The sequence below is a fragment of the Mustelus asterias genome, chromosome 27 (genome assembly GCF_964213995.1).
Source record: "Mustelus asterias chromosome 27, sMusAst1.hap1.1, whole genome shotgun sequence".
Taxonomy (NCBI): Eukaryota; Metazoa; Chordata; class Chondrichthyes; order Carcharhiniformes; family Triakidae; genus Mustelus; species Mustelus asterias.
Window position 1 is genome coordinate 15,847,341 of NC_135827.1, and position 16,820 is coordinate 15,864,160.

At 48.9% G+C, this 16,820-nt stretch overlaps 1 protein-coding gene across 1 annotated transcript in view; it reads left to right on the top strand.

Moving 5' to 3' along the window:
• The window catches only part of LOC144480033 (uncharacterized), a 77,613-nt gene extending 61,920 nt beyond the window's left edge, over positions 1-15,693 (top strand). Inside the window, exons 7-8 of the mRNA XM_078199186.1 lie at positions 6,763-6,801; positions 14,659-15,693. Of these exons, the coding sequence (XP_078055312.1) occupies positions 6,763-6,801; positions 14,659-14,686 (67 nt within the window). The 3' untranslated portion in view covers positions 14,687-15,693. The remainder of the gene's footprint in view (positions 1-6,762; positions 6,802-14,658) is intronic.
• Positions 15,694-16,820: the final 1,127 nt, after the last annotated feature.

Genomic DNA, 16,820 nt, shown 5'->3' on the forward strand with positions numbered 1-16,820 from the left:
GACCATTAATTAGGAAGGCAAATGGAATGCTATCCTTTATTACGAGAGGAATTTAACATATAAATAAGGATTTTATGCTTCAGTTATACTGGGCATTAGTGATACCACATCTCAAATATTAGTGGCGATTTCGCACCCGCTTTTGCCATGAGCACAAACAGCGACATGGGTGCATAATCCCGTGAGATTCGGAAAACGAGAATCTTGCCGGTGTGATCTCAATGTCCGGATTTTCTCCGCCCTCTCGCCGGTGATGTAATGAAGTGAAGGGCAGGAATTTCATTTCCATAAATGATAAAACAATTAAAGGGATTCCCCACCATCTGTCCCCACCCCGCCCCCCCCCCCCCCCCCCGCCGCTCTGCCCCACATTAGAAAGTGCCCCCCTTACCTGAGTGACATCAGGATGAAGAGTTTAACAACAATTTTTGAAAAACATGAACAAGGTGAAAGGCACCTGTCGGGGGCACAAAGGTAAGTATAACCCCTGGGGGGAAAGGGTGCCAGGTTTTTTTTATTAATTTGTGGGACATGGACATCGCTGGCTGCGCCAGCATTTATTGCCCATCCCTAGTTGCCCTTGAGAAGGTGGTGGTGAGCTGCCTTCTTGAATCGCTGCAGTTTTTGGGGGGTGGGGGGGGAATTCCAGGATCTTGACCCAGTGACTGTGAAGGAACAGCAATATATTTCCAAGTCTGGATGGTGAGTGGGTTGGAGGGGAACTTGCAGTTGGTGGTGTTCCCATGTATCTGCTGCAGTTGCCCTTCTAGATGGAAGTGGTTGTGGGTTTGGAAGGTGCTGTCTAAGGATCTTTGGTGAATTGCTGCAAGTATATCTTGTAGGTAGTACACACTGCTGCTACTGAGCGTCGGTGATGGAGGGAGTGGATGCTTATGGATGTGGTGCCAATCAAACGGGCTGCTTTGATGGTGTCAAGCTTCTTGAGTGTTATTGGAGCTACACCCAGATAGGACAATTAATTTGAGGTTCCTTGATCGGCATATCTCGGCTGCTGAATGAAAGGAAAATTGCTGAGTCATTAACAGCACTTGCACATATGTTTGGCACTACCTTCTGGTACCCAGGCGTCTGCGCCATCAATCCCCCACCCCCCGGCCAGGTACTGTTACTATCTCCTGTGTGCATGTGCGTAAGACACAAGAGGAAAGTCGGTGTCTGTGGAACCTGACCACACCCCCCCCCGCCCCTTTCCCCACCACAAGAAGTCAATATCTTCAGGAGAGAAGAGAAAAATGAACAGGAAAATAGTGACAAAGGGTAAGAAAGATTTGTGTCCTTCCAATCAGCTTATTTGGAAACTCTACTTTCTCAGAAGACTATGGAAATTTTGCATGTCAGCTACGACTCTCACCAACTTTTACAGATGCACCATAGAAAGCATTCTTTCTGATTGTATCACAGCTTGGTATGGCTCCTGCTCTGCCCAAGACTGCAAGGAACTACAAAAGGTTGTGAATGTAGCCTAATCCATCAGGCAAACCAGCCTCCCATCCATTGACTCTGTCTACACTTCCCGCTGCCTCGGCAAAGCAGCCAGCATAATTAAGGGCACCACACACCCCGGACATTCTCTATTCCACCTTCTTCCGTTGGGAAAAAGATACAAAAGTCTGAGGTCACGTACCAACCGACTCAAGAACAGCTTCTTCCCTGCTACTGTCAGACTTTTGAATGGACTTACCTTGCATGAAGTTAACATAGAACATAGAACATAGAAAGCCACAGCACAAACAGGCCCTTCGGCCCACAAGTTGCGCCGATCACATCCCCACCTCTAGGCCTATCTATAGCCCTCAATCCCATTAAATCCCATGTACTCATCCAGAAGTCTCTTAAAAGACCCCAACGAGTTTGCCTCCACCACCACCGACGTCAGCCGATTCCACTCACCCACCACCCTCTGAGTGAAAAACTTACCCCTGACATCTCCTCTGTACCTACCCCCCAGCACCTTAAACCTGTGTCCTCTCGTAGCAACCATTTCAGCCCTTGGAAATAGCCTCTGAGAGTCTACCCTATCCAGACCTCTCAACATCTTGTAAACCTCTATCAGGTCACCTCTCATCCCTCGTCTCTCCAGGGAGAAGAGACCAAGCTCCCTCAACCTATCCTCATAAGGCATGCCCCCCAATCCAGGCAACATCCTTGTAAATCTCCTCTGCACCCTTTCAATGGCTTCAACGTCTTTCCTGTAATGAGGTGACCAGAACTGCGCGCAGTACTCCAAGTGGGGTCTAACCAGGGTCCTATAAAGCTGCAGCATTATCTCCCGACTCCTAAACTCAATCCCTCGATTAATGAAGGCCAGTACGCCGTACGCCTTCTTGACCGCATCCTCCACCTGCGAGGCCGATTTAAGAGTCCTATGGACCCGGACCCCAAGGTCCTTCTGATCCTCTACACTGCTAAGAATGGTACCCTTCATATTATACTGCTGCTTCATCCCATTGGATCTGCCAAAATGGATCACCACACACTTATCCGGGTTGAAGTCCATCTGCCACTTCTCCGCCCAGTCTTGCATTCTATCTATGTCTCGCTGCAACTTCTGACATCCCTCCAAACTATCCACAACTCCACCTACCTTGGTGTCGTCAGCAAACTTACTAACCCATCCCTCCACTTCCTCATCCAGGTCATTTATGAAAATGACAAACAGCAAGGGTCCCAGAACAGATCCCTGGGGCACTCCACTGGTCACTGACCTCCATGCAGAGAAAGACCCCTCCACAGCCACTCTCTGCCTTCTGCAGGCAAGCCAGTTCTGGATCCACAAGGCAACAGCCCCTTGGATCCCATGCCCTCTCACTTTCTCAAGAAGTCTTGCATGGGGGACCTTATCGAACGCCTTGCTGAAGTCCATATAGACCACATCCACCGCTCTTCCTTCGTCAATGTGTTTGGTCACATTTTCAAAGAACTCAACCAGGCTCGTAAGGCACGACCTGCCCTTGACAAAGCCGTGCTGACTACTTTTGATCATACTAAACTTCTCTAGATGATCATAAATCCTGTCTCTCAGGATCCTCTCCATCAACTTACCAACCACTGAGGTTAGACTCACCGGTCGGTAATTTCCCGGGCTGTCCCTGTTCCCTTTCTTGAATATAGGGACCACATCTGCAATCCTCCAATCCTCCGGAACCTCTCCCGTCTCCATCGACGATGCAAAGATCATCGCCAAAGGCTCCGCAATCTCCTCCCTCGCCTCCCACAGTAACCTGGGGTATATCCCATCCGGTCCCGGCGACTTACCAACCTTGATGCCATTCAATAGTTCCAACACATCCTCTTTCTTTATGTCCACATGCTCGATCCTTTCTGTCCACCGCAAACCAGCAGTACAACCACCCAGATCCCTTTCCACCGTGAATACCGAGGTAAAGTATTCATTAAGCACCTCCGCCATTTCTAACGGTTCCGCACAAACTTTTCCCCCTTCACCTTTTAAGGGTCCTATGCCTTCACATCTCATCCTTTTACTCTTGACATATTTGTAGAAAGCCTTGGGATTCTCCTTAATCTTACCCGCCAAGGCCTTCTCATGACCCCTTCTCGCTCTCCTAATTTCCTTCTTAAGCTCCTTCCTACATCCCGTATACTCCTCTAAATCCTTAACACCTCCTAGCTCTCTGAACCTTCTGTACGCCTCTCTTTTCTTATTCACCAGGTTCATCACAACCTTCGTGCACCACGGTTCCCGTACCCTACCAACACCCCCCTGTCTCATCGGAACGTTGTCATGCAGAGCTCCAGACAAACATTCCTTGAAAATCCTCCACTTTCCTTCGGTACTTTTCCCCAAGAATGCCTCCTTCCAATTTAGCCGCCTAATTTCCTCCCTGATGACACTGTATTTCCCTTTACTCCAGAGAAACACTTTCCTAGCCTGCCTGATCCTATCTCTTTCCAATGCTATCTTTCTCTACACCCTAGCTCTGACTGTAACACTACATTCTGCACTCTCTCCTTTCGTTCTCTATGAACGGTATGCTTTGTCTGTATAGCGCGCAAGAAACAATACATTTCACTGTATGTTAATACATGTGACAATAATAAATCAAATCAAAAACTAAGCCTCTCGATATTTGGAGCGTGAGCTGACTGCAAGCCAACACATCTGCCCTCAGTCCAAAGACAGCAACTTGCAGATATGTAAGCCAAATTCCTCAACATGCAGTGAGTGAGGTTCCTCAGTACCAAAGTCAATCCCCAGTAATATCCCCTTTCAGCTTCCCTTCTTGTGATATGGCGGGGATGGGGGGTTGGGGAGTAGATTGTGACTCTATACAGTCGTGTGAATGTTGAGAGTGAATTTGTGCTGTTTGACCCCTCACAGTTAACTATCTGTGACTTCAGCGGCAAAATCAAAGAAATTAAAAATGAGCCACCAATTAAACCTGACAGGTTCTCCACATTTCCATTTGTGAGTTACCACCTATACACCCCCCCCCCCCCCCCCCCCCCCGTCCGTAACACATGCCCCAACCCAAACGCTGCCTATAATGCACACCCCCACCCCCTCATCCCCGTAACACACACCCCCAACCCCCGCCCGTAACACGCACCCCCATCCCCGTAACACACACCCCCACACCCCTGCCCGTAACACACATCCCCACCCCCTCATCCCCGTAACACACACCCCCACCACCAGCCCCCACCCCTAACACACACCCCCACCCCCATCCTCGTAACACACACCCCCAGCCCCCACCCGTTACACACACCCCCACCCCCATTCCCGTAACATGCACCCCCACCCCCCGCCCATAGCACACCCCCCCACCACCACATCCCCGTAACACACACCCCCACCCCCTCATCCTCGTAACACACACCCCCACCCCCCGCCCATAACACACACCCCCACACCCCCATCCCCGTAACACACCCTCCCACCACCACATCCCCGTAACACACACCCCACCCCCTCCATCTCGGTAACACATCCCCCCACCTCCCCATCCCCGGAACTCACCCCCCCATCCCTGTAACACACATCCCCATCCCCCATCTCCGTAACACACACCCCCACACCCTTAACACACCCCCACACCCCCATCCCCTTAACACACACCCCCACACCCCCATCCCCTTAACACACCCCCACACCCCCATCCCCGTAACACACACCCCCACCTCCCCACCTGTAACACACACCCCCACCCCTCCATCTCCGTAACACACACCCCCACACCCCCCCATCCCCGTAACACACACTCCCACCCCCATCCCCATAACATACACCCCCACACCCCCATCCCCATAACACACACCCCCACACACCCCCATCCCCGTAACACACACCCCCACCCCCCCCCCAACCCTGTAACACACACCCTCACCACCCCCACCCATCCCCATAACACACATCCCCACACATCCTGCCCATAACACACTGTTGCCCTTGAACCCGGGTCAACTGACACTGTGCACAAAGACACTCAAACTCTCAAATTATCGTACAACACATCTCCTTTATTATACTTCACCCCAGTTACCACAAAATTGCACCAGGCACCACATTTCATTATACACAAACTAACTAGTCTCTGATATACTTCATTGCACACAGATTATCTAACCTTTGACCTACTCCGTTCTACACACAACTATTTGAATATTGTCAAAACTTCACAAAATATCCAAGCTTCGGACTGAAACTTAGCAATATTACCCTTGACGAGGCAAAATGATCAGATTCCCTGTGGATGGGTTTTGTTTTGATGTCTCTAAGTCCCATGCCTGGGGGCTTGCTTCAACAGTGGTTAATCCCGGGTTACTGCTGCCGATGACTCTTTGTCTCTCCTCCTTATAGAGATCGTGTTAGCATTGATTGTGCTTCCAGTGACAAACTCACAGGACAGGCAATCAAACACTGCCTTTTTGGTCACGAATACGAAGAGTCGTACCTCTGCCAGGAGGTCATAATTCTCAGGAACACGGCACACAGGGATCTGTGTTCAATCACTGTCTGTTCAAGGCATAGCAACAGCCACTGTCCAGTCAATTCCCATGTTTGCTCCATAGCTGCCCATCCTTTTCTTTGCTGCTCCCACAGTCCTTCGCCTGATACAGAGTTTGCCCTTTTAACCATGATGCACTATCAATCACGATATGAGGACTCCAGCGAGTGAGTGAGCTTAACAGGCTTTTATTCGCAAAGAACAGGAGCACACCTTTGTAGCTAACCTGGCCCAGACTGAGGCGAGGAGGAGGAACCATCACCTTTATACCTCGCTCAGGTGGAAAGGGAGGAGTCTCAGGTGGAAAGGGAGGAGTCTCAGGTGGAAAGGGAGGAGTCTCGGGCCAGGTGCATAATGGGTGTGTCCAGACATACACATGTAGTTACAGTGGGTCACCACAAACCATCAGGCTTTGCTGGTGTCTTCACCTTGCTGGTGTCTTTACGAATACCCATCAGGCTACAACACATAACCCCCTCCCCACCGTAACCATTCCCTCTCTGTAAATATTGCGGCCTGTGTAATTCTTATATGTAGAAAGGGTGACGTGTGGTGCAAATTGTCAGGAAAATGTAAGAGCAAATTGGCCACCTTATCTGACTGAGGCATTTGACGGAAGGTGTCTCAGGCCATAGCACTGATATTATTGTTAAGTCCAAAATCAGCATTAATTCTTGGCCCTTTATCTATTGGATAATCTTTCTTCCTGCTACTGAAAATCCAGTTCTTGATTGCATGCGTGTTCCTAACATCTGTTGTTTTTATTTCCAAGGATTCTGAATTACTTGAATCAACGCAGATGTCGTGTTTGGTGAGTTGGAAAGTATTAAAGACATCTCTTAATAAAACAGAACCATGGAAATTTCTCAGAGGAGCATAGAGACAGGAATAGGCTTATTCCGCCATTCGGTAAAATAATGGCTGACCTATGACCTGACTCCATATAATCCATCTTTGTCCCATATTCTTCCGTAACTTTGGATAACAAAAATCTATCAATCACAGATTTAAAATGTGAAATTCATCCATTATCAATTGTCATTTGTTGGAGACCACCCTTTGCATGTTTCTTCTCTCATTCCTGAAATGTCTGCCACCAAATTTCTAACTTTGCCCCACTTCTGGGATTTGGGGTTTTTGGCACCCATTGGTGGGTTTCCCCCTGGGGAAGCGGTGAACCATTGACTGGTCCCACCAAAGTCTACGGGCTTCTGCATGACTCACTCACTCTGCCGCTGGAACCTTCCGGGGTGGAGAAGAGGGGGGGGGGGGGGGGATCGACTTTGGCGGGTCTGGAAGATCCCATTGGTGGAAAGAGCTGGAAAATCCCATCCCCTAGTCTCCCCAACCAGCAGAAATAGTCTTTCTCGATCAATCCTGTGTCTGTTCCCCTTATCATCTTGAAAACTTTAATCAACTCACCCCTACCCTAAGTCTTTTACATTCCGAGGAATTCAACACTAGTTTGTGTGATGTTTCCCCGAAATTTAACTCTTGGAGTCCCAGTATCATTCTAATAACTCTACGTTGCACTCCCTCTCAGGCCAATATTTTCTTCCTAAGTTGTGGTGTTCTGAGCTGTCCACAGTACTCCATGTGTGATTTAACCGGGGATCGCTGAAGTATGACTTCTACCATCTTATATATTGTTCCTCTAGATATTAAAGGCCATCATTGCATTAGCCTTTTTTAAATCTTTGTCCCTATTCAGGCCGTTGTAATGTTTTATGTACCTGGATCCCCAAACCCCTTTGGACCTTCACTGTTTCTAGCTTTTCTTCATTTAGATAGCACCCTGTTCTATCCTTTTGAGGTTCAAAGTGGACCTCACATTTGCCTATATTGAAATCTATCTGCTACGGTTTTGCTCCTTCATTTAATCTACTAACATCTCTTTGTAAATTCAATCCCCCCCCCCCCACCCCCCCCTCCCTTTCCTGCAAAGCTGCTTATCTTTGTTTCATCAGCACATTTGGATACATGGTTTTCTGGCCCATCATCCAACTTGTTAGTGAATATGAAGAATAATTGAGGCCCAACATAGATCCTTGTGGGACACCAATAGTTACACCTTGCCAATCAGAGTACCCATCAGTTCTCCCTACTCTCTGAATCTTGCCACACAACCAATGATCTTATCAGGCCAATAATCTGACTTTGATTCCATGCATTTTAACTTTAGTGAACATTCTCTTCTGAAGGCCTTTATCAACTGCCTCTTAGAACTTCACATATTAAAAAAATTCCTCTGTCTACTGCTTTGGTCACCTCTTCAAAACATTCAAGTAAAACATTCAGCCAGTTTTGTCAAGCTAATTTCACCATCACGACAATACAGACCCTTTTATACAACAACACCTTGCATTTTGAGAGCCCCTTTAATGTAGTAAAACATCACAAGGTGTTTCACAGTCCCTTAATCAAACCAAAACCAGATACTGGGTTAAAGGAGGAGACGTGAGGAGCAGTGACCAAAAGCCAAGCGGCAGCTTTTTAAGAAGCCTCACAACAGAGGAGGTTTCAAGGAGGCAACCCAGAACTTAAGATCTAGATATAAAGAACAGAAAATGCTGATAAACTCAGCAGGTCTGGCAGCATCTGTGGAGAGAGAAAAAATTTAATCCATATTACTCTTCAGAGAGAGATATAAACATGATGGATTTTATAGTTGGAGTGGGGGGGAGGGGGGGGGGAGGTGGAGCAGGTGGGGCAGAATAGAAGATCAGGGATAGGTCAGGGCTAAGGAGAGATTGACAAAGATGTCACTGGCAAGAGACAAAGGGAGTGTTAATGGTGGCATTAAGAACAAAAGAAGTGTTAACAGTGCCTTCTGGACTCAACATTGAGTTCAACAACTTTAGACCGTGAACTTTCCCCTCCACCTTGACCCCCTTTTTGTTTTTTGTTTCCTTGGCTTGTCCCCCCCACCCCTCCACACACACCCCCACAGTGCCATCTGTCACTTGTTCTTCAGCTTTGGTGTCACTGAGCACTAATCTTTGTTCTCCTAGTAACATATTCTTCTATCTTATCTTTAGCACTCCTTTAATCCTGAATGCGACCATTAACACTCCCTTTGTTTTGTGTCCATGACTTCTTTGTCAAACTTTCCTTGGCTCTGACCTATCCCTGACCTTCTATTCTGCCCCACCTCCTCCACCCCTCCTCTCCAATTATGTCATCCATTATATTTCTACCTCTCACCAGTTCAGAAGGAGAGTCATACAGACTCAAAGTGTTAACTCTCTGATGCGCATTATCACACACGAGGCTTGAGATGCTCAGGAAATAAAGGCTTTTATTTGCTGTTACAACGAAGCTACTAATTATATACACGATCCCAGACTGAGGGGTCCCAGACAGAGCAGAGACCTTTATACCTCTCCCAGGCGGCGGAGCCCGACTGGGATGTACCACAATAACTATAATACAAGGTGTAACAGCCCATCCCTAACCCCAACAGCAACATATATACATACTTGTAGTACTGGCCAGACCCTGGCTCAGTACTATCTAGTGGGAACCAACAATGGTTCACCACATTCACCCCTCCTTTGAAGACAAAGGCCGGCGGGGTACAAAAAAAACCCAGAATAATTTGTCATCAGTCTATAAGTTCAGACGGTCAGGGGGACCGCACCGTCGTTGTGACCTCCTCAACACCGGCGATGACACCTGAGTAGGCACTTGCGGTGGCGTTCTCCCCAAGGCGATGTCCAACGGTTCCTCCACCGTCTCACGGGCCGGTTGACCCCGAGGTGATGATAATCCGTTGAGTTCCGACACGCCCTGAAGTGGCGACCATCCTCTGGACTCAGGCAAGCTGTACACGGGAGTAAAAGGGTTAAGTAATGGTCCCGATGCTGCCCGCGCCGTGTCCGGAGGGGAAACAAGAGTTATGGGGTTTGTAACAGGGGGTATGGGAGCGACAGGGGTTTCTACGTCCCCTGCTGGCGCCAGGTCTCGGATCGAGACCGTGTCCTCTCGCCCGTCAGGGTATGCCACATAGGCATACTGAGGGTTGGCGTGGAGGAGGTGGACCTGTTCGACCAACGGGTCGGGCTTGCGGGCCCTTACATGTCGCCGCAGGAGGACAGGTCCTGAGTACGTCAACCAAGACGGTAATGAGGTCCCAGAGGAAGACTTCCGAGGGAATGAAAACAGCCTCTCATGGGGAGTAGCACTGGTTGCCGTACACAGGAGTGAGCATATGGAATGGAGCGCATCAGGGAGCACCTCTTGCCAACGGGAGACTGGAAGGCTTTTTGACTTCAACGCCAGTAAGACAGCCTTCCAGACTGTAGCATTCTCACGTTCCACCTGTCCGTTACCCCTAGGGTTGTAGCTCGTGGTTCTACTAGAGGCAATCCCGTATGAGAGCAGGTATTGCCTCAAGTCATCGCTCATGAACGACGAGCCTCTGTCGCTGTGAATGTAGCTGGGGTACCCGAACAGGGTGAAAAGATCACGGAATGCCTTGATAACCATGGCAGCGGATGTATCAGAGCAGGGAATAACAAAAGGGAATCTCGAGTACTCATCAATGATGTTGAGGAAGTACACATTCCGATCTGTTGAGGGAAGGGGGCCCTTAAAGTCGACACTCAGTCTTTCGAAGGGACGAGTGGCCTTGACTAATTGTGCCCGGTCAGGTCAGTAAAAGTGCGGTTTGCATTCCGCGCATACCCGACAGCTTCTTGTTATGGACCTGACATCCTCCACCGAGTAGGGCAGATTGTGGGCTTTTACAAAGTGATAGAGCCGAGTGACCCCAGGATGGCATAGGTCATTATGGAGAGCCTGCAAACGGTCCTCCTGTATACTAGCGCATGTTCCACGCGACAGGGCATCCGAGGGCTCATTGAGTTTCCCTGGACGATACATGATGTCATAATTACAGGTGGAGAGTTCAATTCTCCACCGCAAGATCTTGTCGTTCTTGATCTTGCCCCTCAGCGTGTTATTGAACATGAACGCCACGGACCGCTGGTCCGTGATCAGGGTGAACCGTTTTCCCGCCAAGTAATGGCGCCAGTGCCTGACGGCCTCCACAATGGCCTGGGCCTCCTTTTCCACCGCTGAATGCCGAATTTCGGGGCCTTGGAGGGTCCGGGAAAAAAAGGCGACGGGCCTGCCCGCCTAGTTAAGTGTGGCGGCCAGGGCGAAATCAGATGCATCGCTCTCCACCTGAAAGGGGATGGATGGGCTCATCAACAGCATGCATCGTAGCTTTCACGATGTCGGCTTTTAGTTTATCAAAGGCCAATCGAGCCTCTGGTGTTAGGGGAAAAGAAGTGGACTTGATGAGCGGACGGGCTTTGTCCGCGTAATTGGGAACCCACTGTGCATAATAAGAGAAGAAGCCTAAGCATCTTCTCAGTGCTTTTGCACTAGTGGGCAGGGAAAGTTCAAAGAGGGGACGCATACGGTCTGGATCAGGGCCAATGACCCCGTTTTCCACCACGTATCCGAGGATGGCTAAACGGCGAAATACACACTTCTCCCTGTTGTAGGTCAGATTCAGGCGAGATGCAGTGCGTAGGAAATTCAGGAGATTTGTGTCATGGTCCTGCTGGTCATGGCCGCAGATGGTGACGTTATCCAGGTACGGGAAGGTAGCCCGCAGCCCGTTCTGGTCCACCATTCGGTCCATAGCACGCTGGAAGACCGAGACCCCATTGGTGACACCAAAGGGAACCCTGAGAAAGTGATACAAGCGACCATCCACCTCAAAAGCCGTGTATTGTCGGTCCTCTGGGCGAATGGGGAGTTGGTGGTAGACAGACTTGAGGTCTATGGTGGAGAACACCCGGTACTGCGCAATCTGATTGACCATGTCAGATATGCGCGGGAGGGGATAGAGTTGGTGGTAGGCAGACTTGAGGTCTATGGTGGAGAACACCCGGTACTGCGCAATCTGATTGACCATGTCAGATATGCGCGGGAGGGGATACGCATCCAGCTGCGTGTATCTATTAATGGTCTGACTATAGTCAATGACCATCCGGGGTTTGTTCCCACTCTTGACCACCATGACCTGCGCTCTCCACGGACTAGCGCTAGGTTGTATGATCCTTTCCTTGAGGAGCCGCTGAACTTCATATCGAATGAAGATCCGATCCTCAGCGCTGTAACGCCTACTCTTAGTCGCAATGGGCTTGCAGCATGGCACAAGATTCTGGAACAGGGAGGGTGTGGTAATCTTCAGCGTCGAGAGGCTACAGGCGGGGCGCGTTGGGCAATTTGGAAGCTGCTGTTCTCCCACTGAAAGCGGAGGGAGTGGCCCACCGTACTGTAGGGTTACACTCTTCAAGTGGACCATGAAGTTTAGTCCGAGAAGTATTGGCGCGCAAAGGTGTGTCAACACCAGGAGCTTGAAGCGCTCGTAAACCGTGCCTTGCACCGTTAAAGTTACCACGCAACTCCCTAGCACGGTGACAGACCGGGACCTTGATGCCATAGAAATTGTCTGTTTGACAGGTTGAATCTGGAGTCCACACCGCTTCACAGCGTCTGGGTGGATAAAACTCTCAGTGCTCCCGCTGTCAAACAGACAATAATCAAGTGGTTGTTTACCTGAATGTCCATCATAGACTTGTCGAGTCTCTGCGGCTTGGCCTGGTCCAGGATGATCAACGCCCCCGTTGGTTCATGAGCGCCACTGCAGGCAGCTGAGATTGACGAGGATGACCCCTGCTGGTCGTTCGCGGTTGGTGCCGACCAACATGGCCGCTCCCATAGGTCGCACGTGGGTGATGGCGCCAAAATCAGCGACCCCTGGTGGTCACGCATCTCCGACTCCGTTGACCATAATGGCGTCGTCCTGGCCTCGCACGTGGACAAAAACCCTCGACGATGCCGACGACGAAGAACCGGGGTCCGAGGAATCTCAGGCCACACTGCTGTTCCTAGAAGCATCTTTAGATCGGCATACTTTCGAATAGTGCCCCTTCTTACCACAGGCGGAGCACAACACAGCTTTAGCAGGACACCGTTGCCGAGTATGCTTTGCTCCCCCACAGAAGTAACACCGCGGGCCGCCCGGAGCTGCTGCCGTCGTCAGGCCCGAGTGTGGGCACGCCATCACACAGCTTTTCGAACCCAAGGGACGAGGAGGGATCAGCGACTGCTCCTGCCACGTTGTCTCCACGTGGTCTTCAGGATACAATACTAGACTTTTGGAGGCCGTCTCCAACATATCCGCCAGTTCTATCGACTTAGTGAGGTCAAGATTACCTTGCTCCAGTAGTCTGAGTCGGATATAAGATGATCCGATTCCCGCCACAAACGCATCTCGAGCGAGGTCGTTCATATTCTGGTCTGCCGACACTGCTTTGCAGTTACAGCCCCTGGCTAGCTGTAGGAGCTCGTTGGCGTATTCTTCCGTCGTTTCGCCGGGCTGCCGTCGTCGAGTGGCTAAGAGGTATCGAGCATGCATTTCATTTGGCGGTTTAATGTAACGCTTCTTAAGAAGCTCGAGGGCCTTTGTGTAGTCGGTGGCCGCACGGATCGCGAGGTAGACGGTGTCGCTTACCCTCGCATGGAGGACCCGGAGTCTGTCATCATCTGTGGTGACCGCTGCGGAGGCTGCCAGGTAGTCCTCAAAACATTTCAACCAGTGGTCGAAGGTGTTAGAGGCGCCCGCCACACGTGGATCCAGTGTAAGACGTTCAGGTTTCAATATCTGCTCCATACTCTCTGTATCGTTTTTTTTTACGACGAGAGTTTACTTAACAGCAAATAAAATTGATGCGCGTTATCACACACGAGGCTTGAGATGCTCAGGAAATAAAGGCTTTTATTTGCTGTTACAATGAAGCTACTAATTATATACAGGATCCCAGACTGAGGGGTCCCAGACAGAGCAGAGACCTTTATACCTCTCCCAGGAGGCGGAGCCCAACTGGGATGTACCACAATAACTATAATACAAGGTGTAACAGCCCAACCCTAACCCCAACAGCAACAAGTAGAACAACCCATCCCTAACCCCAACAGCAACATATATACATACTTGTAGTACTGGCCAGACCCTGGCTCAGTACTATCTAGTGGGAACCAACGATGGTTCACCACACTCTCCACGGACACTGCCAGACCTGCTGAGTTTATCCGGCACTTTCTGTTTTTATTTCAGATTTCCAGCATCCGCAGCATTTTGAATTTACTTAGAACCTAGGAGGATGAAGTCACTCGTGACTATCAATGATACAGGGGGTAAAAGAAGTTGTGTTTGCTTATTGGGCCAAAAATGGAGGAGGACAGAGTTCTCGGAGCACTGAGCTTTTTCAATAAAGTTTTAATCTTTCATGGGATGCGGGTGTCACTGGCAAGGCCAACATTTGTTGTCCATTCCTAAATGCCCTTGAGATAGAGAGAGGTGAGACCACATAGGGAACTGAACATGAGGATGAGGGGAAATTTGAGGGATTGTTCGTCCAGGAGCCAGTACAGGTCGCCAAGTACAAGAATGATAGGTGAACAACACTGAATGCAAGCTAACATAAGCACGTGAAGCAATTAAAAATTACATTGAATGAGTAAACTGGCAAACGAGTTGAATGTGTGACCTTAGTTATGACAGGAAGCAGCTCCAAGGAATTCCCTAGCCAGGATCTGAAACCTTTACTATGGCTGTCTAATGATTTTTACTCATATTGTCTTTCAGGAACAATCCAGATCCCTCTGCAAAATAGAACAGAAGCTAACATCATGAAGCAGTGCTTCACAGGTCCCAGCCACCTCTGGAGGACTGAACAGCAGCTGTGAAGACGGGTTTGGGAGAAGAATAAGATTTATACAGGCTGGATCTTCCACTCTTGCTGAAGGCAAGGGATGTTTGAATGGCTCAATGCATCCGCCATGGGAAACCCGCCACGGGTGGGGCCAGGAAATCTCGGCCATGGAAAGGTTGACTTGTAGTTTGGTTCATATATTTGAATGAAGAATAAGCTTGTTCATGAAGCAATATTTAACCAACACCAGAACACGACCCCATAAGCTGCTCCAAACCTATGTGTGAGATTTTATGGCCTCGCTCATCCCGAAACCGTAAAGTCCCACCTGAGGTCAATGGACCTTTCCACGGTCTGCCCCTCTCCCATTCTGATTCCCATGGCAGGCAGCACAGTAAAGTTCCAGGCAATTACTTTATATTTTGTAAATTACGATTTTTAAAAATTCATTCATGGAACACGGGCATTGGGCTGGCTAAAATTTATTGCCCATCCCTAGTTGCCCGAGGGCAGTTAAGAGTCAACCACATTGCTGTGGGTCGGGAATCACATGTAGGCCAGACCAGATAAGGATGGCAGATTTCCTTCCCTAAAGAACATTAGTGAACCAGATGAGTTTTTCCGACAATCGGCAATGGTTTCATGGTCATCAGTAGATTCTTAATTCCAGATTTTTTTTATTGAATTCAAATTCCACCATCTGCTGTGGCGAGATTCAAACTTGGGTCCCCAGAACATTAGCAGAGTTTCTGGATTAATAGTCTAGCGATAATACCACTAGGCCATTGCCTCCCCCAATTTATATTTACATCCTTACAAATTATGCAACTCTGTCTTGCACAACACTATAATTGTCTAAGAAAGAACATCAGGCTATGTATAAATCCTACAATCCACTAATCCTATTGGTTTTCTTCTACAGAAATGTAGAAAATAGGAGTAGGAGTAGGCCATTTGGCCCTTTGATACTGTACTGCCATTCACTATGATCCTGGCTGATCCAATCCTCAATGCTACACTCTCCCCAAGTCCCTTGGCACCTTTAGAGTCCAGAAATCTATCTATTTTCTTCTTATGTGACACTTTATCCAAAGCTTAAATCAATTTGTCCATCCTTATCTATTCTACTAGTTACGTAGAATCACTACAGTGCAGAAAGAAGTAATTTGGCCCATCAAGTCTGCAACTACCCCTCCCAGGTCCTATCCCGGTAACTCCATTTATTTATCCTACTAATCCCCCTGACACTAAGAGGGCAATTTAGCATAGCCAATCCACCTAACCCGCACATCTTTAGACTGTGGGAGGAAACTCGAGCATCCAGAGAAAACCCACGCAGACACAAGGAGAACGTGCAAACTCCACATAGACAGTCACCCGAGGCCAGAATTGAACCTGGGTCCCTGGCGCTGTGAGGCAGCAGTGCTAACCACCGTGCCACCATGCTGCCCTTACATCCTCAAAAAACTCCAGTAGGTTTGTCAAACATGATTTCCCTTTCATAAACCCATACTGACTTTGTCTAATCTTGTTGATATTTTCTAAGTGTCCTGTTATCACAATATTTAATATTGCATTTTAATATAGCATTTTAATATAGCATTTTAATATAGCATTTTAATATAGCACTTTAATATAGCATTTTCCCTACTCCTGATAGAATCATAGAATCATAGAAACCCTACAGTGCAGAAACAGGCCATTCGGCCCATCGAGTCTGCACCGACCACAATCCCACCCAGGCCCTACCCCCATGCCCCTACACATTTACCTGCACATCTAACCTCTAACCTACACATCTCAGGACACTAAGGGGCAATTTTAGCATGGCCAATCAACCTAACCCGCACATCTTTGGACTGTGGGAGGAAACCGGAGCACCCGGAGGAAACCCACGCAGACACGAGGAGAATGTGCAAACTCCACACAGACAGTGACCCAAGCCGGGAATCGAACCCAGGTCCCTGGAGCTGTGAAGCAACAGTGCTAACCACTGTGCTACCGTGCCGCCCCAGAAATTGATATTAGGCTCTGAAATTCTCTGTTTTCCCCCTCCCTCCTTTTTTTAAGTAGCGTGATTACATTTACAACACTC